Here is a 26,112-nt window from a genome sequence, read left to right as displayed (position 1 = left end):
GCACATAGCAAGTGCTCCATAAAATTTTATATTGCTGCTCTTGTAACAGAGGCATCCAAGCAGGAGGACCAAACTCTGATGCATTTCCAGGCAGACAGACCCTCCTGCCTTGAACACTCCATAAGGAAGATGTCAGAAGGGTTTGCTTAGCAATTAGGTTATCAACCTTACAAACCAGTATTGAAGGCATTCCCTAAGGTACTCCTTTCACCCTCACAGCGGCAACCTGTATGCAGTGCCCATGCTGGGTTCTGAAGAATACAATGGAAGGGATAAGAGGTACAATCAGAAGGGGAAGATGGACTTTAGTTTCAGTGGCAACAGCTCACATGATGGGAAACCCCCCAAGAGTTTGCTGGAAGCAGCAGGAAGGGACAGGGCAGAAAGAAAGCAAGCTTTCTCTTCTTTCAAACACGGTATTGTTTACCATAATAGCAGCCAGGATTCCCAGAAGCAAGGGAGAGGGGGCTTGCAGAATGGTTTCAACGGGGTCACCTCATTCCTGCAGAGACAGGCCCAGGAAAAGCTACACTTACAAAGAGACCATTCTGACCTGCACGGATGGAGGGACATCTGGGCCAAGGCCAAGATCAGGGACGACCCCGCAATGGGACGCCACCGTCCTTTGAATCCCCACCCTCAGCTGGGAGAAGCAGAACTTTTGAAGGAGGTAGGTTTGTTCTAGCTTTCCTCCTTCCTGTTCTTCCTTCCTAGCAGAAGACAACGCATCAAGCACTTTCCCTTAGTTTACAGAACCTGTTTACACCCCTCACAGCGCCTGATCTCATCACACACCATGGCTGAGGGATATCCTCACTTCATTTTACTGGTGTCCCAGTGGAGTCTCAGAGCCATCAGGTGAATTACCCAAGGCAGTTTTCGGACTACGGACTCATCCCACCTATATACCTATATATAGTATAAAATCCTACTCCATCAAGACACCAATATATTTTTTAAGATTTTATTTATTTATTCATGAGACACAGAGAGAGAGAGAGAGAGAGGCAGAGACACAGGCAGAGGGAGATGCAGGCTCCATGCAGGGAGCCCGATGTGGGACTCATCCCGGGACTCCAGGGTCATGCCCTGGGCCAAAGGCAAATGCTAAACCACTGAGCCACCCAGGGATCCCCCAAGACACCAATATTAATGAGCATTATTATTACTATTTTTGAGCATCTCGGGTGTGCCAGGTAAAAGCCAGGTACCTGGCTTCCCTGAACTCACTTGTCCTTCAGAAAGACACCAGGAGTAGAGGCGGCTGCAGGCTCCGAGAAGGCATGAATGGTAGGCGCTCCTACTTAGTGCCTGGCACTGTCCTAAACACTTCAATATGCACGAAGTCACTCAGTCTTCCCAGCAGTCCCGTGAGAGTAAGTGTAAGTCACACATCTGTTTCAGAGATATGGGAACTGAAGGTCAGAGACATCAGGTAATCCACTGGAGGCCACACAGCTCAGAAGTGGCAGCACTGGTATTCAAACCGAGCCTTCTTACCACTGTTCTGTGTCTCTGGCAGGACGAGTGGCTTAGCACTAGGTGGCACATCTAGGAAGTGTCAGAATCAGATTGAAACCTCTGCCCAACTGAAAACCAGGGTCTTCCCACCCAACTATCCTGCCTAGAGTAGGGCTGGATGATCTGGGTCACTTGGGCAGCCTCCCTCCTCCCCAGCTAAGGGACAGCTGTCTGCAAATCCATCCCCAGAAACAGGATGTGTGGGGGCAAGAGCCCTCTATGGTGGCATCAGGCCCAGGCAGGCTGACAGAGCTGGGACCCAGCTCCATCAACCTCTTTGCCAGTTTTTGTCTCCCTGCCCGCTGCTTGTGGCCCAAATCAGCCCCGGACTCTCATCATCTCCCTTGGCCCCCACTGAAAATGCTGACTGCCAGGTGGAGTGGGAACTTGGAAGAAACCTGGAGGGATCAGAGGAGCTGTGTGGGGGTGAGGAGAGGGGTGCTGGAGAGCGGTTCTGGAGTTGTGGGGAAGGGGTAACCTAGCAACCACTGGCTCACATGGTCACAAAGCCAGCAGGCTTGCCCACAGAAGCAGCGAGCCTTCCTGTTGATGTAGCTCCCCTTGCTCCTCTGCTCAGGCAGCAGGGACTTCTCACACACAGACTGTAGCAGGCATTTGCCTCGGTGAGTCGAGATCCATGGAGAGATCAATCTCCTGCGGAGGGAAACGGACACTAGAGCCGGACTGGGGGCCGGGGGGCACCTACAGAGGTCAAGATGGGGCAAGGAAAGTTCTGTCTCAGGATTGATGTGAGCGTTCAGACCCCTTCTGTCCAGCTGGTTGGGGACCAGGCAGAGAGGGAAGTGAGGACAGAGGTGGACACAGTGGAGCCCAGCCTGGCCCACTCTGGAAAAGGCTGGCCTGACCCAGTCCTTGTTGACCTCTACTGCAGCTACAGGTTGTGACCCAATTGTGGCTTATAAAATCAATTTAATGGGTCATATCTAAGATTTACAGAATGAAAACCAAAAGTAGGATGAAAATAGCACTGTGCATCGTAGGGTAGGTATTGCTTTAGGATGTTCCTGCCTCAGTTTCACATACACACCAATGTGTGCACACACGTGTGTAGATCATGATCTGATCCACGAATGAGTCTCTTACGATGATCACAGTCAAAAGCATTTGAAAGTCTGTGTTCTAACAAGTACTTTTTCCTGTAGGCAGATGGGTTTGGGCTTCCAAATGGCCTGTCCGCAAGCCTGCAGCATGTAAGTGCTCTAGAGCCCAGCCCCCGTCATCCAGGATGTCCAAAGCTTCCTTCAAAGGAAGTTCTACCAACTGTTTTTCTCTTTAGAGAAAAGATCGGGGGAGACTTGGAGTCAGGATGCCTGGGGTCCTTGTGTGACCTCAGGTCTCCCCTTCCCCCATCTCAAGGACTGCTGCCTCTCACTTCCACCTGAACCTGACAGCAGCTGGCCCTGGGCATGTCTGGGGTCCTTTGCAGATTTTGTAAACTCGAGGGTTCATTTTCAGAATGCACTGACTCCCGGTCCCAAACCCATCCCTAGCACCTGCAAGCCCTGCACTTTGGAGAGATATAGACGGGTAGATTGATAGATCTATATATGCATGTGTATGTATATGTGTCTGTTTATGCGTATCTATATATCCAGCTACATTCAGGTCCATCGATTCAGACCAATCACAATTCTTGACTTTAACACCTATCAGCTTTCATCCACTTCACTGAATCAGAACTATTTCATATTATAATGAGCACCAGCAAACGGGCCTCTCAAACCAAGAGTTAGAATAGCACCATTAACACATCTTATGTGCTCCCCTCCCTCCCATCCCCCATCCCTGACTTCCCTCAAAAAGAGCCACTAGCTGAATTTTGTGTTTAGCATTTTCTTGCCTTTTTTCCCCTCCCTTATCACATTTATGATAATTTTGCTTTCCTTTGAGCTTCACTTTTAAGAAGGAATCTCAGGCTATGTGGCCCTCTGGGCCTTGCTTTCCTTGACCTCACATAATATTTGTCAGGTTCATCTACGTGGTTCTGGGTAGCTCTGGTTCATTTTCATTGCAGTACGATGTTCAATTGCCCACATGTAGCACCGCTCACTCACCCCTTCTTTCTGCCATTGGACACTTGGGAAGTTGCCAGGAGTTTGCTAATTCGAACAATGTTAGTCTGAATATATTACAAACAGCCCCAGTCATATGACTGCAAGAGCTTCTCTTGGGTATATGTCTGGGAGACGAATTGCTGAGCGCTACAGCTTGCAAATGTTCAATTTTACCACACATTGCCAATTTTTCTCCTCTAAGTGTCTGTTCCGGTTTACACTCCCACCGCCAGCGTATGAGATTTCCTGTTATCCATCTTCAACACCAGTGTTAAGTGTACTAGTCTTTATTCTATTAGAAAGTCGACGATGGCCACAGACGTGAAGACCCAGTTGGCTGAACATCCATTGATGAGGTAAGACCCCAAGTGCCCACCCTGCTGATCCGAGCGGGTGGGGGGAAGGCAGGGCAGGCTGGGAGACAAAAGTGGCGTGGCGGGAACCCAACAGATGGAGGGTCCAGGAGAGGCAGCCCTTCCTCACCTTCGGCTACCATCAGCCAAGCCCCCAGTGGGTTCTTAGGCCTGAGTTAGCACAGGTCACAAACTGGGTCTCTCCCTGGAGGGAGGAGGACATGGTGGCAGGGAACAGAAGCACCTGCGTGAGAATTCCTAGATTTTTAAGGGGCGACTTCCTCTGTCAGTTGGGGTAGGGAGGCCACGTAACTGCAACTTTCAGAGAAGGTTTGCTTTATTTCTTTAAGTCCCAGATGCCTTAGAGGCCAATGGAGGACGGCACAGAAAACTCAGGGGCCTGGTCAGCGAAATCCTCAGAGGGCCCCGAGGCCCTTGCTTAGCATATCCAGAGCCCACCTCTTCTCCAGAGGGCCTCCCTTCAGCCAGGGCCACCGGGAAAAGGGAATGCAGACAGCCAGCAGGCAGGTGGTCCCACCAGGCCCCAGCGGAGATCACCCCACCTCTGGATCCATGCTGGAGCGACCCCGGGCTCCTCCAGAGGCAGGGCCCGGCATCCTCAGGAGAGGGAAGGGGTGCAGGGTGGAGGACAGACAACCTGAGAAACGTGTCTCCAGTGAAGCCGACAAGAGCTTGACGCTTCCCTGCAGCGTTGGGACTCTGAATGCTGCCCCACCAGCTCTGCATCTCCTGGGAGGGGCTCCCGAGGGAAGAGGACGTGCTGGCGCCATCTGGCCTTGGTGCTCCAGCTTCAGCCCCTGGACGCGAAGTCTGGGCCAAGACTGCCTGGAGGGGGGGCCCGGGGGCAGGGGGACTGCCCATAGCTGGCTTCTCCTGGGCTGCCAACAGTTGGCTTGGGGTGAGGTCCTCATTGTGTCTGCCCCTGCCCCTGGAGGTGTATATAAGGTACCTTTGCTCCAACCCAGGTATTTGGAGAGTAGGTGGGTCTATGGCTTCTTTTTAGGGCTTTAGAGAGGGTTTCTGGGAGAAAACTGAGGTCTTGGGAGATGCTATCTGAGTTCTCTCCAATAGATCCTAGCTCCCTGCTAAGGCATCTTATGAAGACAGAAGCTCCCTGGGACTGGATTGGACTAGTTGGGAGAGGACCCCAGGAGAGGCCTGGCTTTGGGAGCCATGGGGTGGAAGTGAACTCCTGGAAACCAATTTCAGAGTGTCTCAGGAATAGACTCCATCTGAGCCCTGAGTTCTGAGCTGGGTGGGCACTAATGCCAGGAAGCTCCATTAATTTCTCCTTGACTTTCTCCTTCAGTCCAAGGGCTGAGCTGAAGCCTGAAAAGAAGTCAGGGCACAGGCCAAGGAGCCACGGGGACAACGGGCCACAGAAAGAACTGATGATCCCAGGGATCGTGGATTTCCAGCTGATCCAAACAGCACTGAAGACCCCCAAGCCCCAGACCCCTGGGGCCTACCGCTTTGGCCGCCTCAGCCACCACTCCTTCTTCTCCCGGCACCACCCTCACCCACAACGTGTGACCCACATCCAAGGTAGGCCCTGGGGAGGTAGGGGCCTGACTGGAGGTGGTGGGGCGGTTCTGATGACCAGAAAAGTAGGATCCAGCCTCTGTTTCCAAGCTGAGGCCCAGAGAGGATGGGGATTTGGTCAGGGAGAGAGAACTGCTTGGCCACTTGCAAGCACTCAATCAAGTGAAGACTTGACCTGGGGAAGCAGGCTCTGAGGCTGACTGTGCAGCCCTAGACCATTCCTTCATTGCTGATCCTCCCATTTTACAAATCAGATAAAGGGATGAATGTTCTGCCCCAGAAATGCACTCTGTTCTCTAACTCAGGCCAATTCATCCACTTAGCCATCTGTCCATCAGATATCTGTTGAGTGCAAACAATGGATCAATCACTTATTTAGGCCCTAGGGATATGACAGTGAGTGAAACAGTTCCTAACCTTGTGGAGCTGACTCTGCTGGGAAAGGCTAGGAAATAGATGAGGTGTCAGAGTGTAGGAAGTGCCAAGGCTCTAGAAGGGAGGAGACCTGATCAATAGCATGGCATCTAAGCCAAGAACTAAAGGGGAGAGGGCATTGAACTGTGTGGCTAGTGGAGGAAAGAATGTCCCAGGCAGAGGGAACAGCAAGTACAAAGGCCCCAAGGCACACATTCTGGCTCTGCTGGAGGAGCAGCAAGGAAGCCAGTGTGGCTGGAGCTGAGTAAAGAGGGGGAGAAAGGGGATACTCCAGAGAGGTGGTGGGAGTCCAGATTATGTGGGCCTTAGAGGTCACTCCACTTACCATTAAGCCATCTCGCTGAATGGATGGGAGCCACTGGAAGGTGGAAAGCAAAAAACTGACGGGAGTGACATGTTGGCTGCTGTCTGGAGGGGGATATAGACCAAGGAGGTAGCAATGGAAGAGCAAGTGACCCTGTTCTAGAGCTATACAGAGGTGGAACCAACAGGATTTGCAGACTGGTTAAAAATAGTAGGAAAGGCAGAGGAAAGTCAATGATGACTCCCAGGTGCTGGGCCTGAATGATTAGAAAACCAGAATCACATTAACTGAGGCAAAAAAATGCCTGAAGGAAGGATCAGTGCAGGGCAAGGGAAGGGTTGGAAATTGGGTGGGAATCTGGGAGATGTGAGATTCCACACATCTTTCAGGCTTCGGGGTAGAAGTAAAGTAGGCAGTTGGAGCCGGAGTTCAGGCGAGAGATGCCAATCTGGCCACCACTCAAGGAGGGACGGCATTGGAAGTGCCATGCCTGGATGGGCAAGCCAAGAGTCCGTGTAGATGCAGGAGAGGAGAGTCTGGCGCTGAGCCCAGGGACCCCAAGCCTGAGAGGGTGAGGAGGTGAGAAGGAAGGAACAGAGGAGGTGAGGAGCAGCCTGTGAGTTAGGAGGGACCATGGGAATGAGCCCCCCACCCCCACCAGCCAAAAAGGAGAATGTTTCAGGAAGGACAGAGTGAGCCAGCATGCCAGGACCTAACCAGCCTGGTCCTCGAAGCTTCACCGTGTATGCTAATACACGGTCACACAGACCTGAAGCCAGAAGGGTCCTCATGTGTAAGCAGCTCGCCACCATCTCTGGGCTGCCCTGCAGAGGCTGACAGATGGCAAGGAGTTTTATCCAAGGGGTCTGGTTAAACCTTGCTCCTTTTGATTTGAGCCCAGGCCTTTCTGGTCACAGACTATGGCTCCATGCCCCATCCCCGTGTCCTCCTCTTCAAGCTGCCCACCTCCATGTGCTCACACCTGCAGTTCCTCACTCTGTCATAGAAAATCAGAAGGACGCCAGGACTAGAGTCCTATCTCACCTCCCCCTGACTCGCTGGGTGACCCTGAGCACTGCCTATCACTGTTCATTCTTAGTGTCCCCCTGGGTAAGGCCTCTGTGGCCGGAGGGCCCAGCTCTAGCGACCTATGGGAGGGAAGAAGTGGGGTCCATACTCTCCCTGCCCACCAGCCTCCTCCCAGCCTCCTGGTGTTCCTGGGGTCCACCCAGGCCCTCCTTCCCACAGCCTCTCACCCTTCGCAGATCTCACCGGGAAGCCCGTCTGTGTCGTCAGAGACGAGTTCTCTGTGGCCCCCTTGCCTCAAGCCACACTTTTATCCCGCTGTCTGATGGGGTTGCCCACCATCTCTGTCCCCATCGGAGACCCGCAGTCTAATCGGGAACCCCGGCTTTCTTCTGGTGGGTACTTGTTGGGCACCAGCCCCTCTCCCCAGGGGCTGCCCTCCCTCAAGGCAGGTCCCTGGGAAGGAAAGAGCCAGCGCTCTTAGGTCGGTGGGGTCCCCTGCGGTTTTCCTCATTTCCTCAGACAGCAGCATCTGCACTATTCCCCACCCCCCAGGTCCTCAGAAATGGGGCCCCTACTCAGATTTGAGGTGTTTGAGGCATGATAACAGAGGACAGACAGAGTGGGGCAACAGTCATGTGACTTACAGCCACAGACAGGATTGATATGGGAAATGTCGAGTAGCTTGTAGGCTTGGGCACCAGCCCGTCGGAGCAGTTGGCCAGAGATGGAGCTGGAGCTGAAGCAGCAGCTTTCTGGCAGCCCCTGCGCTTCCCCTTCCCCTCCGTCAGGGTCCAGGGGAAGCCCACTGGTGGGGACCAGGACAGCTGTGCAGGGCAGAGCAGCTTGGGAAGCTAGCCGCAGCGCATCTCCCCAACTTCGCCAAGAGCAGTTCGGTATCTGAGGGACTGGCACATTGCAGAAACTGAGGCTCAGTGCTGGCCTCAGGTGCATAAAAGAGGCGCAGCTACACTAACCCGCACACATGTTGGCGCAGGTAGCCAAGCATCCCCAGCAGCTTCCAGGGAAGCCACAGGCTAGGATCAACATCAGCCCCCTCGAGTAGTGACCACGCTCACCCCCTCAATGGCGAGATTCCTGCTTCTCCTCTCAAGGTCACCGCCTCCCCCTTTCCCTTTAAGATACAAGGCAGGCGGAAGGCTGGGGAGGTGAGCAGGCTCTTCCCACCCCCACCCCCCACTCCCAGGCCTCTCAATGCCGGGTACCACAGGGAAGGCAGGAGGACCCCGGGTTTCAGCTGGCAATGTCTTCCCAGAGGCATGGAAGAAGGAGTTGAGAGACCTGGCTTCCCGGGTGGCCGTCTTCACCAAGGAGAATGAGCTGAAGAGCAAAGAGGTGGGTGCAGATCACAGGAGCCGTCTGGGAAGAGATCCAAAGGGTCCATGAAAGCCCTCCCAAGTGGGTTCCCCCTCGTGGGCAGTAGAACTAGTGTCCACAAGAGGTGCTGCTGTTGGCCCAGGAGGAGAGGGCTGCAGAACATCCACCTCCCCACCCGAGGAGGGTCCAGCAAGGGCTCAAAAGAGAAGAGAAGGTGGCTAGGTGGGGAGATCCAAGAAGGGTGCATAACAGAGGTGGGATGGGCAGATGGGGACGGGGAGGCGTTCCTAATGGACACATGCAGCTCAGAAGCTGGGAAATGCAGGACATGCTTAAAGAGGGCAACATAAGCGGGCAGCCATGTGGGGTTGGGGGTGGGGGGGAAGGTAAGAAGGGGTTGACTTTGCATGTGGGCAAAAAGGAGGAGCTTGCTCTTCATTTCTGAACTTCCTGTAGCACCCAGTCTCATAGGGAATAGAGAATCACTGAAGGATTTCAAACAGGATGGGGTGACTTCGTGGGTGCTATCTGCTGATAATCCAGTAAAGACAACTGGGAGGCAGCATGGAAGTAGTTGGTACTGGATGCAGGACAGGTCTGGCCCTTGGGACAGTCTGGCCCTGCCCTGCTCTTGGGCAGCAGAGTTCTCATTTCTGATTTGTGGCCTACTCACTGCAATGCTCACGGCAACTCGGCTAAGCTCTCGGGGTCTCAGTTTTCTTATCTTTAAAATGGGGACAAGTATAGGGTCACCTGGGTGACTGAGTGGGCTGAGCATCCACCTCTTGATCTCAGGACCCTGGGATCGAGCCCCACGTCGGGCTCTGCATTCAGCGGGGAGTCTGCTTCTCTCCCTCCTCCTCTGCCCCACCCCTGCTCCCACGCACATGCTCTCTCACTTGCTTTCTCTAAAATAAAAAAAAAAAGTGAAAATATAAACAAATAAATGTGGGGAGAAGTATACTAGCAGTCTCAATTGGGGTTGCAGGGGTAGGAGGTCCCAGGCCTCATACCAATAGGCCTAGCTCAGGAGGTTTTCCCAGGGCAAAGAATGGATGCCAAGTTCTAGGGGACAAATCTGAGGGATAGCTGAGCTGGAGTTAAGGTAGGAAATGGGGGTCTTGGCCTAAAATACTGCTTTCCAATCTCTGATGGGTGCAGGGGTGAGGGGAAGGGAGGGCAGGTCTCCCTAGGAGGAATAATGAAGACTTCAGAGGACCACCAGGGTCTCCAGCATTGAAGAAGTTCCAGAAGGAAGCATTTTGGATGGGGAGAGTCCCTGGCTGGGGAGAGGGGTCCAGAACAGGGTGGGGCTGGCCTGGTCATCCTCCCAGGTCCCTGCAATGTTGCGATGCTGGGATTGCAGGAGGGGAGGTGAAGCCCCAGAGGTGTGACTGGGCCTCCTTCTCTTCCCCTTCTTCCTCGAGCCTCTCTCCCTCTCCCTCTCTCTTTCTCTCTCAATCTCTCTCTCACTGCCTGGAGTCTCTGGCCACTTTGCTCCCAGCAGAAGGAGGAGCCTCAGCGGGAGCAAGGGGCAAAGTACTCGGCCGAGACTGGGAGGCTCATCCCCACTTCCACCCGAGTCATTGGTCGCCGCCACTCCCGCCAGGGCCCACGGATGTATTCTTCTGGCAAAGATGAAGGAGTCCAGACTGTTTTCCTAAAGGATCATGAGCTGCTGGTAAGGCCCTGGGAACGCTGGGAGCTACGGCCCAACAGAGGCCTGGTCTGAGGGCAGAGAACATGTGGTCGCTGCTCCCAGGCTCCCAGCAGTCCCAGCTAGGACGCTTACAAACTGCTTTAAAGTGTGGCCTCTCAGGGTGCCTGGGTGGCTCAGTCAGTTGATTGCCCAACTCTTTTTTTTTAAGATTTTATTTATTTTTTCATGAGAGACACACACACAGAAAGAGAGAGAGAGAGAGGCAGAGACACAGGCAGAGGGAGAAGCAGGCTCCATGCAGGGATCCTGACGTGGGACTCGATCCTGGGACTCCAGGATCACATCCCGGGCCGAAGGCGGGGGCTAAACCGCTGAGCCACCCAGGGATCCCAATTGCCCAACTCTTGATTTCAGCTCAGGTCATGATTTCAGGGTCATGGGATCAAGATCCTCTCTCCTTCTCCCTCTGCCTTCTCCCCATCTCTCTCTTAAAAAAAAAAAATTAATTAATTAAAAAAAAAAAAACAAAAAAAACAGGGATCCCTGGGTGGCGCAGCGGTTTGGCGCCTGCCTTTGGCCCAGGGGGCGATCCTGGAGACCCGGGATCGAATCCCACGTTGGGCTCCCGGTGAATGGAGCCTGCTTCTCCTTCTGCCTGTGTCTCTGCCTCTCTCTCTCTCTCTCTCTCTGTGACTATCATAAATTTAAAAAAAAAAAAAAAGGTGTGGCCTCTCCCAGGATACTTGTACCTGAGGCTATCAGCCTCAGAAACTCCTGACCTGGGAGTCAAGCACCTGGATCCGATCCTCTGCCGTGTCCAGGTTTCTGCGGGGAGCTCTCCCTCTCTTTTAACGCCTTCCCCCGACTTGGGGCTTTAGCTCCACGATCTACGCAAGCTGGGAGCATGCACATGTTGTCTTGAAGGGCTATCCTAGCTGTGGCACTGGATGAGTTCAGGAAGGGAGCTACGGCGGCTGGATGACATTCATAGAAGAACGTCCTGCCTAGTGTGTCCCCGAACCACACCCGGGTGTGCTGCAGCCTGCGGCCAGCCCTGCCAGTCCCAGCCCAGTCTCCCCACACTGTGCAGGGTTTGGTGGGTGCCACAGTGAAGCACAGACCTATCTTCTGATGTTTAAGTTTCACCGGCCAAGGCCTGAGATGAGTCTGTGACCGATGCTGGTGGGTTAAGGCTACCTGTGGTTCCTTTTAAAATGCATACATGTTCTCCAGGGAAGGTTAGTCCCCGAGCCAGCATCTTGACACCCTCCCTGTGACCCGTGCTTTCAAGCATGCAGTCCCTTTGGAGACTTACAACGGTCCAGTGAAGTGGATAGCAGACAGGGCCCAGAATCCCCATTCCACAGATGGGGAGGCTAAGGCCCTGCTAGGTGACATTCTGTGGCCCAGGTCCCCAGAGAGGGAGCAGCATAGCGGAGACTAGAACGACACTTTCTCCACCATAGGGCGGCCTCATCTTGCCTGGAATTAGGTTCTCGGGTCCTGTGGGGAGGGGGCCCCGGGCAGGTAAGTCGGACGGGGAGAATGGAGAAGGGCCCAGGGGCAGACCCAGGGGGCGGGGGGAGTCACTGCAACAGGTGGGTATCTGGGGCTGAGGGGGCACCTTAGCAGCCAGAGGCCCGGGAAGGGGTTCAGCCCGGTTCCTGTTCTGCCAAGGATGAGGCCGACCTGCTGGGGACTGACAGGCCCCCTCAGGTCCTGGGAAGACCGACTGCCAAGCACTAAGGGGACCCTGCTTTCCTAGGACTCCAGGGGCTACACCTCCTACCACGGGTCCCAACTCCAGGCAACCGTAGCCACAGCCACCGTCAGCAGCCTGGCCTAGGGAGCCCCCGTAGCCCATGCTGCTACACAGAGCTGGAGCTCCCCCCGATGATACGAGACTGGAGGCTGCAGGGGAAAGAGGGCCCGGCGGTGGCAGAGATGCCAGAGGCTGAGGAAGCGGCCGAGGGTGAAGCGTTCATGCTGCTTGGCGGGATGGAGCCCCACGCGGGGTCATCTGCAGCATCAGCCAGCCCTGACCCCCAGCCCGCCCGCTGGGATCTCCCCACCTCTGTGCTAGTGTCTCCAGACCCTGGGAGCTCCAGGGTGGGGAGGCCCGTGGGGTCCCTGAAACCCCCACGCCAAGGACCCAGGGATCCGGGACTCGGTGGGTCTCCGAGCAGCCAGCTCTGACTTTGCCTTCCCAGTGAGGGACTTTGGGGGTACAATCAGCCCACGCAGGGCTCAGGGATGAGGGATCCACATACGTGATATGGAGCTTTGTTGTGTCACACTCTCCCTGCTGGGGTCGTCCTCTTTCAAGGCCTCAGATTCCTCATTTGTCCAGTGAGGAGGTTAAGACTCTTCCACTGGGGGAGAGAAAGTGCTGTGTAAAATGCAAAGTCACAGGGCAGGGACGATGGTGGGGACCAGTTTAGCCAAGCATGTGGTTCTCAGAGCACATGTTGTAGGAGCAGGGCCTGTGCTGCTGGCTGGGACGTGTCATCCAGGCTCACTGACCCGGGGCCTGTCCTCCTGCCCACAGGTCCTGGAGCTCCTTTGTCAGATCCTGCAGACAGACTCCCTGAGCGCTATCCAGTTCTGGCTACTTTACGCTCCCCCAAAAGGTGAGGACACAGCCGGGGCCCAGAGCTTTCTCGGAGTGGAGGCTGCGGAGGGCCTTGTTCTCTGGATGTCACTGGGCTCCCAGCCAGGGCCTTCCTTCTGGGCCCCGAATGCACCTGTCTCCAGCGGGATAGGGCCGCTGCTCCCTCCTCGCCCTTCCTCGGCAGGATTTCCTCGACCCTGCTTCTTGGAGGGGACTTTATACTGACCACTGACCACCCTTGGCACCCAGGAGGGAAAAATCCAAAGATATATTTAGCAGACATGCCCCCCTCACCTACCACTGCGGGAAGCGTACACACACACACACACACACACACACACACACACACACAGGAACCGTGAAAGGACGTCCTTGTACACACTGGAATGGTGGGCAGAAGGTTTATCTGGGTGGGAGGCTGAGGGGTGGTGATGGGAGCCGGAGACAGTGGGGGAGGAGGGGAGGGGGAGGGCAGGAGGCAGGTGTCCAGGGGGCTTTGCAGAGAGAGCCCAGAGGCATGACCACTGGGTGGGCCAGCAGGTGCCGAGAACAAGGAACATGCATGTGATTGTGTGGTGAGAGAAAGGTGGGGAGGGGCTGGGTGCTCTGCACACACAGGGGCCAAGATAGAACAGGGGCCTCCCCAAAGTGGACCTGGAAGCAAAATGAGAGATGGTTAGAGAGAGCTGCCCTGGGCCAGGGTTGGGCAGAAGAGCCGAGGCCCTGCTTCCAGCTTGTCCCTAGCGGGGACAGGACAGGGTGGGTCCGGCCACTGAGGACCATGCCCCCTGGCTGTGCTTACAGAGAAAGACCTGGCCCTGGGACTCCTGCAAACAGCCGTGGCTCAGCAATTTCCACAGCCCCTAGCCTCTATCCCGTTGGAAAAACTTCTCCATCAGCTCCAGGAATTCCAAGAGCCATCTCAAGAGAAGAAACAGCCGCCCTACAGGTGAGCTTCACACCCCTCACCTGCCCCTCTGTTCCCAGAGCTCTTCCCTCCCATTCAGCCACTTGTCCTCCCCGGTGAGGCCGGGTGGTCTGGAAACGGGATCCAGGCACTGGGCTCACTGAGCCTGTGCTGGAGGAGGAGGCCCAGCGCCCTCCCCGAGGGACCCTCCGGTTCAGCCCCTGCTGCCTGAGGGCCCCTCTGGCAGCCCACATGTCGGCGGCTGACTATGGGGGATGCCCGAGGGGTGACCTGTGTCAGCTGTAGCAAGACAGGGCCGGAGAAGCCACAGCTAGCCCTCCAGCTCTTAGTCTCGGGGAAGGCCAGTAGAGAGGGGAAGCTGACACAGGGGAGCAGAAGTACCGTCACGGACGGCTGGAGGACACAGGGGGAGGGTACAGTGGGAAGCCCTCACCAAGCAGGTGGGTAGGGCTAGGGTGTCAGCAAGGGACCTGGCAATAGTGTGGCAACTGTTCTGCCGGACACCACTGGAGTCCACACAACCACCCAAAGAGGCAGCGTTACCCCCATTTCACAGATTAGAAAACTCAGCAACAGCTGAGACTACCTAGAGTCACCTGGCTAGTCGGAAGAGCTGGGATCCAGCCTAACTTCCAAGCCCAGCAGCACCCAGATTTGCCAGAGACCCTGTTAAAAATGCAGATTCCTGGAGATTCTAACAGCAGGTGGGGGATGAGCCAGGGGATGCATCACTTTGACAATCTCCCTGGTTTTCCCCGATAGAGCTTTGCGGAACGTGGCTGGGACAGGTAGGATTTGAAGGAGCAAATGAGAGGTTGGGGACCGTCAGGAAGCGAAGGCAGGAACGCGCTCAGTCTAGGAAATGTTAAGTTTGGGGGTGGCTGCAGCTTGGTGAGAGGGGGCAGGTGCTTGTGCTCATTTAGGTTTGTTGAGGGCCTGGGTTCTCGCTCTGGCCCTAAACTGGGTTCTCTTTTCTGCTTTGAGAGACCAGAGAAACTTGGGAGGAAGGCAGGCTTCGCTGTGACCTCGGGCGAGCCACTGCCCCCACCATGGGCCTCAGCTGCTCCCCTCAAAACCACTCTCCTAGCGTTGTAGGGAGGACAGTTAGACCGAGTGCATAAAAAGGCCTGCTTTGGTGCAAAGCGGAAGTCCTCCGTTAGGGCAGCAGGAGCTCCAGCTTCTCCACTCACAGGAGAAGGCTTCCTCTCTGCCAGGAAGCAGGAGCCAAGCACGGCCGGGGCGGGCTGGGGCGGGGGCCTCCCTTACCGCTCCTGGGGCAAGAGGGCCCAGGAGGTTCCTCGTGGTCACGGCAGGCAGTGGAGTCACAGCTGTCTGTCGAGGTCCCACTTGGGGGTGGTGCCAGCAGGGGCCAGGCGCCTTGGGCTCTTGGGCTCCCTGGAGCACTTGTTTCCCCACCGCACCCACCCTGCCACTCTGCTGCAGTGGGCTCCAGCCTCACATTCCCTTTGTGTCCCTTATAGCCAATCCCCGAAGAAGACGAAGACCCCACCACTACCCAAAGGCGACCAACCAGGTAAGATTCTATGCAGCAGATCATCCCAGGGGCTCTCCCCCCCACCCTCACCCCCACCCCTAGGCCCACCCTGGCTGTATGCCTCGGGGGATTCGAGGACACTGGAGATGAGTCTCTGCCCCAGGAAGCTGCTCATTCCACCCATTCATCTATTCACTCATCCATTCAACAGAGACTTCCTTAGCAGCTGTGAGCTAGGCTCTGGGGAAGAGTCCAGACAAGTTCCTGCTGCTATGGAGCTCACATCCTAGTGAGGAGGAGTGCAGACAGCAAATCCAAACATCGGAGGGGGATAGGTACTGGTAGGAAAATAAAGCAGGGGAAGTGACGGGCAGTAAGAAGGACTGGCAAGGGGGATCCCTGGGTGGCGCAGCGGTTTGGCGCCTGCCTTTGGCCCAGGGCGCGATCCTGGAGACCCGGGATCGAATCCCACGTCGGGCTCCCGGTGCATGGAGCCTGCTTCTCCCTCTGCCTACATCTCTGCCTTCTCTCTCTCTCTCTGTGACTATCATAAATAAATAAAAAAAAATTAAAAAAAAAAAAAAAAAAAAGGACTGGCAGGGTGGGGAGAGGGCTCCTTGGCCTGAACGACAGGTAGTTCCAGCCCAGGGCGGGCCTCGGGAGAGCCCAGAAATAAGGCTCTCACCTGTCAGCTGTGTGGCTGAAAGCGTACTTAGGCCAAGGTGGCTGGGGCCTTATGGGTCAGGCTGGTGGTAAGAAATGAGGTGGGCAGGGCCAGCCTGGGTCTCACCCAGATGACATGGGGGTGCACTGGAGGCTTATAAGAGGGCCTGGTGTCCAGACAAGTTCCCCTCTGGCTACCAGGTAGAGGAAGGACTACTGGGAGCAAGAGGGGCTGAGGGGAGACCAGGCAGGAGGCTGCTGCATCCTCCTGGTGTCTTCGGCCAGGGCAGGGGCAGAGAAGAGGACAGCTACCCACCACGTACCGTATTCTCTGCCACTAGACTGTAAGGCGTCCCAGGTGAGCATCCGGCACAGGTAGGCACTCCCTAGGTATTTGTTGTCTGGATGTAGAAAGAAGAGGTGGAGGTGAAGCTCAGAGAAGGGAGTCAGCTCCTCCCGGGTCACCAGCAGCACCCAGCTGGGCTTGACCCACTTCTGCCTGGGGCCTCGCGGGGAGAAGACGTCCATTTAGGTCCCCAGAGCAGCTCCCAGCTAGGGACCTGGCCCATCCCTGTCCTCTGCTGACGGATGTCTTCCCTTCTCCCAGAGTACATCGGGAGAGCACAAATTCTCCGGATGCATCTGAACCAGAACACAGAAGACAGAAATTCAAAGCCAAAGGCAGAATGCGGAGTCTGAGTCCCTTTGGCCACCTTGCTCAGGAGCTGTCCCCAGGTTCGGGGCTGCTCCCAGTTCACCCACCTCAACAGCAACACCGACTTTCCTATCACACGGAACCTATTAAAAGGCTGCCTTCCCCCTAAGAGGACAATTCCACTCCACTCTCTATAGGAGGTCTGTACTTGGGGGTTTATTCCAAGAGCGAGGATGGGCTGCACGGAACCGTCCGGCTCCCTTGGAGAAAGCCCAAGTGCTACCGCCCACACGGGGCTTACCTGCTGGTTCTATGTTCCTAAGAGCTGAAGGGCAGCCTGAGGAAGAAGCTCTGTCCCACCCGAGCCAAGACACACAGGGGATCCGGGTAGGTTAGAGCAGATGTCAGGAGCCCACAGGCCTCCGAAAAGTAACCGTCACTACCCACTGTTGAATTCCTGCCAGTACCATATTCAATTCCCCCAAATATTCGATTCCCCCAAAGCTCTGTGAGGTAGACTATTAATATCATCACTCCCATGTTACAGGTGAGTACATCGAGGCTCAAATGGGGGAACTAACTCGTTCAAAGCCACACAGTGAGTGGCAGAGCCAGGACCCAAATCCAGCATGTCTGGCTCGGGAACCCTGCTCTTTCTTCCCCGCTGTGCTCTACCCCTCACCCAAGGTGGTGGCTGCAGTCTGAAAATCATAAGCATTAGCAAAATGGTGGTTGGCAAGATCAAGGAGGAAAGAGATACTCCATAAATGTGACCCAGTTGGGGTTTTTTTGTCCTTTAAAATCTAGAGAAGATAGCCTTTGACCCTCTTGGAAGTCCAGTGTGTTCCTTGAGATTTCTGCAGATTCCCTGGAAAGCCAGGGTGGGGAGATATGGGAGGCATTGAGCATCCCCCGTGTCATGGTCACCTGTGGCTCCGAGCTGCTACTTCCACTGAGTGAGGTCCCCAGACTATGGCTCCCTCCTGTGCTGGCAACACCGCTCTACCTCACAGCAACTCAGATTCGGTCCCTCTGGGTTTTCTCAAACACCCCACACAAAACCTATATGTGCAGCAGCGTTCAGCCCAGATCAGGGGCTGGATGGGGATTTGCTGTGAGTCCAGCCAACAGCTTCACATCAACATTAAACCATCTTGTGTTCTTAAAATCCCCTCTCCCACTGAGGATGTTCCCCCGGCAGCAGCATCTCTTATTACAGCCCTGTGCCTTGTGACATCGCTGGCTTCGGCCTCCCTGTGCTCACCCCTGTCACCAGTTTTCCAGAAAAGCCCACCAGAAAGCCCACAGAAAGTTCACCACAAAGCCCACATTCATTTGTCTTCTCCTTATTCCCCTCCTCTTTTTTTATTGTGGTAAAATCCACATAACATAAAATTTAGCCATTTTAGCCATGTGTCAAGTATACAGTTCGGTGGAATTAAGTACACTCACGTCGTTGTGCAAATATCGCCACCATCTGTCCACAGAACTCACATCCTCTTACAAACTGAAACTCTGTGCACCTTAAACACTGACTGCATTTCCCTTCCTTCGCCCCCAGCAACCACCTGCCTCCTCTCGGTCCCCGTGAACCAGACTGCTCTGGCTGTTTTATATCAGTAGGGCCACAAACTATTTGTCTTTTTGTGACTGGCTTAGTTCACAGAGTAGGATGTCCTCGAGACTCCCCCATGTTTGTAGTGTGTGTAGGAATTTTCTCTCACACTGATTTTTTTTTTTTTCCAACGCACCAGCTCGGCTTCCCACCAGCCCCATTCCCAGACTCTCCAGCCCCACGTTGGCCTGTCCAGCCCCATCAAGGCGCCGACCTAGAGGTCCATTCTTGAAAAAGGGTCCTTGCCCCTTGGCAGTTGTAGGTATGACAGTCTCTCTCTCTTCCATTAGGAATAATTTTTAACAATCCACATTGTAAAAAATCCTAGAAGACACCTGCTTCCAGAATAAATCATACTTGTTGGCACGAAAAAACCCCACCTGGCCCTTTTGCTCATCCTTCTATCTTCCCTTGAACTGATTAGGGAGTATTGCTGAGTGGTTAATAATTGCGGTCACAGATTCTCATGATTTTCTTATTCCAAAGAGCGTACCTCTCCTCAGAGCGGCTCAGCCTGTCCCGCAGATTGATTGATTGATTTTGCTTTTGCAACTCCCTGCAAAATGCTTGTGGCACTGCCTGGCCTTTGCAGCCACTGTCATTGTGCTTAAAGACAGGGTGGGCTGGGCCTGGCTTCTTACTCCTGTATCTTGAGGGTGGATGGCAAACAGTTCGTTCTCTGCAGCCCTGAGGTCTTTCGGGACAAAGGAAGATCAAGGGGCTGAGCCGAAGCGTGCACACATAAACACCGTGCGGAAAGAGCGCCGAGATGCACACTGGTGGGAAACTGCTGTCTTGCAGACACGTGGGAGGGCTGAGCTGTGCCTGTACAGACGACCTGACCTCAGGTGACACTCACGACAGCCTGTAAGGCAGGCATCATTATCCACATCCAAGGCTTCGAGCAAAAGTAACACATCAGAGCTCACGTAGCCCATAAATCGGGGATCAGACGCAGGGCCACGGGGCTTCTCAGTCGGCTCTGTCCTTTCTGCTACACTGCCCTCTTGCAGGCCACCTCCCCGCCCCGCTGCCACAGCCACTTCACCCACCCTTCCTCCCCGGTCTTCCTCCCCCATCTCTCAGAGAGGGAGCACGTCAGGGTTTGCTCTCACTCACTCCTTGACTCTTCGCAGTCCCTCCTCAGGCCCACGTCCTCTTTCCAGGTTTTAAGGGAATTACTGTTGAACCCCAGGGGGCTAGCGAGCTGGGATAACTTGAAGGTTCCAGAACCATAGCAAAGCACTGATCAGAGAAGTTGCTGGCCTTCTTGGAAACGGCAGTGGCATCCAGCCTGCCTCCTCGTCACCTGCACTGGGCTACCTGTGCCCTCAGATCCTACATGGGTTGGAGGCCAGACTGGTTCCCAGGTGGAAGCCCCAGGGGCTGTGCAGTCTCTATGCTTTGCTTTGCAGTGCCCCCTGTCTGCAGTGGCTGGGCGCCTATTTGGCTATTATGGTGTCAGGAAGTCATGGCCACTTCTGGGTTGTTCTTAAGTTTCCCCTGGCACCAGGCCCTGAAATTTCCCCCTCCCCACTGCCTCTCTGCCTGAAGCATGAAGACAGATTTTCCCTTTCCAATCTTCTTCCCCATGGCTCTGGGTCCTTCTTGGGATCTAATCTCCTTAGCTACTGTGGTAGCCTTTGCTTGGGGCTGCCCAGGATGTCCCCCACCCTCCTTCTAGGGTGGGCCTGAAACTAGCTCCATCCAGCCACAACACCCCATCCCTGGTGGGCACGGTGATCTGGAGTAGAATAAGTATATGACCCAAGCTGGGCCAGTCACAGACTGTCCTTGGACTTGAGGGGGAGGAGGGGTTATTGGCTTTTGACAGGATGCCATCATTGGTCATCATCATCCCAAGGGGATAAAGCATCAGTCACACCCGCTGCCCCTGACTGTCCCCCATCCTTCCCCATTATCCGAGTCCATAAAATTACTTCCTGTAGTTGATTTTTATGCATTTTTACATCATACTGACCACCTTACCCATTGTCAAGAGTATGGTTGGGTGATAACACATGCATGTTGTGCAACCATCACCACATCCACCCACAGAACTCTCTTGATCTTGCAAAACTGAAACTCTACAGCCATTAAACACGAACTCCCCGTCCCCTCCCCTCAGCCCCTGACAACCATCCTTCTTCGAAACTCTCTATAGATTTGTCTATTCCGGGTACCTCATGTAAGTGGAGTCATGTAGCATTTGGCCTTTCAGTGTCTGTCTCGTTTCACTAAGCACAGTGTCCCCAAGTTTCGTCCATGTGGTAGCACACATCAGAATTTCCTTCCTTTTTTAAGCTGAATAATATTTCACTGAATGTCCATGTCGCATTTTGTTTATCTATTCATCCATCTGTGGACACCTTTGGGTTGTGAATAGTGCTGCCAAGAACACAAGTGCACAAAAGTAGTTGATTTTTATGTCACATGACACAAGGGAGCCTGGATCATTTAAGGTCATACAACTAGTAAGTGGAGCCCCTGGGATTAAAATCTAGGTTTGTCAGACTCCAGAGTCACGGACAAGAGCCCTTGGCTCCCAAGCTTGAACCATTCTCATTCCCCCATCACAAATTTCTTACAACTGTTCCTAAAGTTTCCTTTAATGTACCTTTTTAATACTTCTCCTTGAATATAGTTTTTATCTAAGCAATACGATCCCATGGCATCATGTTTTTGATGTTATTTATTAAAGTTCCTCATACACAATGAGGATAAATATAAGTGTATCAGAATTGTTCCTCCACGTACCACCTAAATTCATCTATCGTACCACCAGAGTTTGCCACACTTTGGAAATGTTGCCTAGAACATATTGCAGTTCGAAGAATAGAGAGCCACCCCTGGGACTCCTGGCTTAAAGACACATGTGGGGGTCACCTCCTTGCCCAGTTTTCTAGCTCAACAACCACCCCCTCTCCCACCTCACTCCCCTTAAATAGATAAGGATAGGCTGGAGACTCACGGCAAAGGCAGGGAAAGCTCGAATCCTCACTAGCAATGCCTTAGAATCCCATCGTTGGACACCTCAGAAGTTCTGTAACAGCCTTCCCAGCCCATTGGAAGCCTTCACTGGAGCTCCCCAGACATGATACCCAACTTCACCTTGGACAACGGTAGTAACAGAGATCTCACTACATTTCCTGGCTTTTCAATCCTGAGTTCTGTCCCCAGAACCACCAAGATCATGTCTTTCCAGGCTACCTGATTTTGTGCTTGTCAAAACTCTTTTGTAAAAAGTCTCAATCAGACCACACCTCTCTTCCAATATTTATATCTTTTTTTTTCTTGTCCAACTGCATTAGCTAATACTTCCAGAGAATAATGTTAAATAATAATGATGACAGGGTTTCCTGGGTGGCTCAGTCACTTAAGCTCCCAACTCTTGATTTCAGCTCCAGTCATGCTCTCAGGGTTGTGAGATCAAGCCTGGCATCAGGCTCCACGTCAGTGGGGAGTCTGCTTGAGATTCTCTCTCTCTCCGTCTGCACCTCCCCCCCATGAACACAGGCATATGCTCTCTTTCTCTGTCTAAAATAAATAAATAAATCTTTAATTAATAATAATAGTGCCAGTGGGCATTTTAATAGTATTTAATGAGAATCATTCTCATTTTTCATCATTAAACATGTTTACCTATGAAGGATCTATAAACTGAAATAATCACATATTCATAAAGTTATGTCAAGAAGCCTCCTCCAGGGCAGCCCAGGTGGCTCAGTGGTTTAGCGCCGCCTTCAGCCCAGGGCGTGATCCTGGAGACCTGGGTCGAGTCCCGCGTTGGGCTCCCTGCATGGAGCCTGCTTCTCCCTCTGCCTGTGTCTCTGCCTCTCTCTCTCTGTGTATCTCATGAATAAATAATTTTTTTTTTTTTAAAGAGAAGTATCCTCCAGTTCTTAAGTGTTTTTTTTTTCTTTTTTTTTCCACTATGCGACCAGTTCTTAAGTGTTTAACCCATACTGGAATCTAATGAGGTAGATACTATGACTGTTACGACAATTTTACACATAAGGAGCTGAAAAAAAGAAGTGACTTGGTCAAAGTTATACAAGTAATAAGAATCAGATTCAGGATTTAAACTTGGCAGCTTGAATGGGTAGAGCCCAGCCTCCTGACCCTACACGCCCCATAATTTTACGTAGTAGAGAGTGTTATTAGTGCAATTTCACGGGCGAGAAATCAGAAGAGGGGTTAAGTGATTCATCCAAGGTCAAACAGCTTGCTCGTATATCCTTCTCTCGCGGTGATAGGGCGATCTTAGAGTTCACCTCTACTGCACGTTGGGTTAATTTCTTCCGCATGCTGTGTGATTTTTCTCACATCTGTCTTCCACTTCACTATCATGTCAACTACGCCCTTGATATTACTCTACTGTAACCATGACCTCCATAGCGTTATTTTTGTCCTTGGCTCCCTTTCTTCATCCCCACAGCCTCCTTCCGACTCATTCTGTTGCTTTGTCTCAACTTCAAGCTCTTGTTTCAAAGAGCCCAAGTCATCCTTAATTTCTTGAGAATGCAAAACATTTCTTATCTAATATTTTCTTCAGTTCCTGGGGTTGTCTTCTTCCAGAATGCAGGCTTCATCTTCCCTTTGCATATTATCCTCTCTCTCTCTCTCTCTCTCTCTCTTGCTCTCTCTCTCTCCCTCCCTCTCTTTCTTTCCTTTCTTCTTTGGTTCCTTCCTCCTTTCTTCTTTTTCCTGTAGAATTCTTGCACAGGCACCATACCAGTTACTTTGCTCTTGCTTACATTGGATCTGGAACATTTGCAAAGCCTTCCCTTTGCAAAAAGGGTGCAATTCTCCTTTTTGTTTACTTGGGCCCCGTATGCATCCTCCCCTCTGAACATTAGCTTGAGGGCTGAGTGTCGCTGGTGTATATTCCCTAATTCTCTCTTCAACTTGCCTGGGACAGAGAGGTTGGAAAAGATTGGGTCCCAGGAAGCCAGTAAATCAGTTAGGTCTCTGCTCTCTTCATCTATAGGTTTTTAAAAATAAACTTAATTTTCAAACTTAATTTCAAACTTAATTTTCATGTTTTAGGTTTACAGAAAATTTGTGAAAGTAGTACAGAGAGTTCCCATGAAGTTTCTCCCACTAGTGTTTTTATACGATAGCTTCATTGATATCTAATTCACAACTACAAAATCCACCTACTTCTACAGTTCAACGGTTTTTAGTATTCATTCACAGAGTTGTGCAACACAGACAATTCTAGAACACTCATCACTCCAAACAGAAACTCTAGTACTTTCCGTCTCCCTCAGCATTCCGGCTGCCCTGTGCAACCCACTGAACTGTTTTCTGTGTCTCTGGATCTGCCTATTCTTGACTTTCTCGTATAAATGGAATCATAACATATGTGCTTTTGTGTCTGACCTCTTCCATTTAGCATAATGTTATCAAGATCCAACCATGTTGTAGTGTGTCACAGTATTTTATTCCTTTTATGGCCAAATACTATTCTTTTCTACGGACATACCACACATTTCCCCATTCATCAGCCAATGGACATTTGGATTGTTTCTACCTTTTGGCTTTTGTGAATAACACTGCTAGGAACATTCATGTACAAGTTTTTGCGTGTGCATATGTTTCAGTTCTTCTGAGCAGCTACCTAGGAGTGCAATGGCTGGGTCATAGGATAACTCCATGTTTAACCCTTTCAGGAACAGCCAGACTATTTTCCAGAGCAACGGTACCATTTTATATTCCCACCAGCAGCGTAGGAGGGCTTGAATTTCTCCACATTCTGTCAACACTTGATATCTGTCTTTTTTATACTTATAGCTATCTTAGTGAGTTGAAGTGTTATCTTACTGTAGCTTTTTTTTTTTTTTTTTTTTTGACAGAGAGCAAGCAAGAGCATGCTCCACACCCAGCATGGAGCCCAGTGCAGGGCTCTATCCCATGACCCAGAGCCCATGACCTGAGCTGAAATCTAGAGTTAGATGCTTAACCAACTGAGCCACCCAGGTGCCCCTCTTACTGTGGTTTAATGTGCATTTTCCTGATGGCTCATGATGTGGGGCATTTTTTCATGTGCTTATTCCATTTGTGTATCTGCTTTGAAAAAACATGTTTGTTCAGATGTAATTTTGTTTTTAAAACAATGAAGCTCCTGTTTTGTGTATGAGGATATCCTATCCTAACCCAGAACTCTACTTACTAGTCCTATAACAGTTGCCCTGCAAAAGCCCACCACCCACTTAGGTCGGAGGGCCTCCAGTTTTTATTTGCTTTTGCTGTGGTCCAGCACTTTGCTCATTCCACTCCACTCAGCCTCTGTTCGCCATCCGAGATTATGAACACAGAGTACTTAAATTGGTTGCATATTTTCTCCCTGCCACCTGGGGGTGGAGAATGCCTCTCAGCAGTTCTTCTGTCTCCATCTGAGATCCTCTTTATCCTTAATGGGTGACAAATACCTGGTGCCATCTGGACACCCACGAGTCTACATTCTCTTTCCACCAAACTGGGGAGACCCTGAGAGATTTTTAGGCTTCTCTTTGCCCAACTTCTATCCTGGCACCACTTTCACAAAACAAGGCACGTATCTGTTCCTGGAATCCTTATTCGGTTGGGGCCAAATCATGGCATCTCTGGGGTCATCTTCATGAAGCACGTGGTTTTGGTTGAGACCCTCGCTGAGTGTCCAGTGACCCATTCCTTACTACTTGTACTTCTTTTGGGCCATCTCAATATGCAAAAGGAAATAAAGAGAGCAACGGAGATGCTGTGATGCTAATTGTGTCCTATTTTTGGCTTGACTTGGGTGTGGAGTAAAAACCCGACCAGGATTTTAAGAGTGTGAAAATCAGCTGGGACTGCAAACAACATAAGTGGTCCTGCGGTGCATCAGGCTAGAGGACAGATGCAGACCAGACAACTGTCACGTTAACAGGAAATGCTGGTTTGCCCCAGGTCATGCAATACTTGTGAGTAATCGCACCCTCTTTGAGTGACACTTTTTTACCGATGAGCCCCCCAGAGCTATGTTGCTATTTAGACTTACTCCTGGGGATAGCCAGTTGCTAAGCCGCCCTTGCCCCTGTCCCCTGGTTAATCCCTGTTTCTCCTCATCCTCCCTCAGAAACAGTCACCAATCCAGAACTGTCCTCTAACCTACTTCCCTCGGGCCTTTCCAGAATTCTTCAGTGGGAACCCTGAGAAAAAGGCACAACCTTGCCTCTTGTCCAGTGACATTCCATACTTCCTTGCTGCCTTAAGTCAATAAATTTGATTTTATTGAACCACAGGCTTGTCCTCTGCAGTCTGTGGCTGCTTAGACTGTAAAAGTTAGTATTAAATTGGGGAAGCCCAGTTCTGGTTTTTTCCATTCAGCTCTGGTTTGCCATCAGAGATAATTAACCCAGAGTAATAATTGTTTAGATTTTTCCTTCCTGCCAGTAGAAAGAAGGAAAATCATGTCTATTAAATCTGCTCTCTCAGATCTGTTCACCTCTGCTAAGATAGGGGTGGATGCCCATGCAGGATGGCGGGCAATCATCTAGCTCCAACCATGGACAGCACTTGGGTGTAAGGCTGGTGATCAGTGCGCACATCCCAGGGCCTCTCCCCAAACCCTGCCAGGAAACAGACACGGTGGCCCTTGGCCTTGCCCTCAACTGGGGGTCTGTCCCAGGGGAAGTCCCTCCTAGCCTTGGGCCTTTACTCACCCCTCCCTCGGGTCATCAAGGCCACTTCTTCCCACTTGGACAGTCTACAATTCTAAGTTCAAACTATGGAATGAAGTGGGGCTCCCAGTAATAAAAATCCCTAACATTTATCAAAGGCTTTCCACGTCCCTGGCACCGTCCTTAGCATTTTATGCTCATTATCCTATTAGTCCTTAGAGCAATGA

General features: G+C 52.3%; 1 protein-coding gene and 2 long non-coding RNA genes across 23 annotated transcripts; 1 reads left to right on the top strand and 2 right to left on the bottom strand.

Moving 5' to 3' along the window:
* Positions 1-990: 990 nt before the first annotated feature.
* LOC144312316 (uncharacterized) lies at positions 991-2,653 on the bottom strand. Its single transcript, XR_013377798.1, has 3 exons — positions 1,920-2,653; positions 1,501-1,551; positions 991-1,395 (listed from the first exon to the last, which is right to left on the bottom strand). It is a non-coding gene; the product is annotated as an uncharacterized LOC144312316 (long non-coding RNA).
* Positions 1,993-16,804, top strand: TBATA (thymus, brain and testes associated). 20 transcript variants are annotated; one of them, XM_077894862.1, is made up of 14 exons: positions 2,004-2,144; positions 2,685-2,732; positions 3,896-3,952; positions 4,300-4,473; positions 5,280-5,515; positions 7,484-7,672; positions 8,485-8,633; positions 10,123-10,296; positions 11,742-11,802; positions 12,041-12,445; positions 12,824-12,905; positions 13,691-13,835; positions 15,296-15,348; positions 16,258-16,550. In XM_077894862.1, exons 2-14 carry the CDS (start codon positions 2,689-2,691, stop codon positions 16,349-16,351), a joined length of 1,863 nt encoding a protein of 620 aa, XP_077750988.1. In that variant the 5' UTR covers positions 2,004-2,144; positions 2,685-2,688; the 3' UTR covers positions 16,352-16,550. The 20 variants fall into 20 exon arrangements, with proteins under 20 accessions (XP_077750986.1, XP_077750991.1, XP_077750984.1 ...); XM_077894854.1 differs by lacking the exon at positions 16,258-16,550 and adding an exon at positions 16,580-16,804 and having other exon boundaries at positions 2,007-2,144; XM_077894857.1 differs by lacking the exon at positions 16,258-16,550 and adding an exon at positions 16,580-16,804 and having other exon boundaries at positions 2,007-2,144; positions 3,799-3,952.
* On the bottom strand, positions 10,510-17,810 carry LOC144312315 (uncharacterized). Of its 2 annotated transcripts, XR_013377797.1 has the most exons (5): positions 17,555-17,810; positions 16,296-16,373; positions 12,546-12,647; positions 11,587-11,778; positions 10,510-10,762 (listed from the first exon to the last, which is right to left on the bottom strand). It is a non-coding gene; the product is annotated as an uncharacterized LOC144312315 (long non-coding RNA). The 2 variants fall into 2 exon arrangements; XR_013377796.1 differs by lacking the exon at positions 10,510-10,762 and having other exon boundaries at positions 10,979-11,778.
* Between the last annotated feature and the right edge of the window lie 8,302 nt (positions 17,811-26,112).

The sequence above is a fragment of the Canis aureus genome, chromosome 4 (genome assembly GCF_053574225.1).
Source record: "Canis aureus isolate CA01 chromosome 4, VMU_Caureus_v.1.0, whole genome shotgun sequence".
NCBI classification, from domain to species: domain Eukaryota; kingdom Metazoa; phylum Chordata; class Mammalia; order Carnivora; family Canidae; genus Canis; species Canis aureus.
The sequence above is the reverse complement of the archived record's forward strand: the minus strand, read 5'-3'. Positions and strand labels throughout refer to the sequence as shown.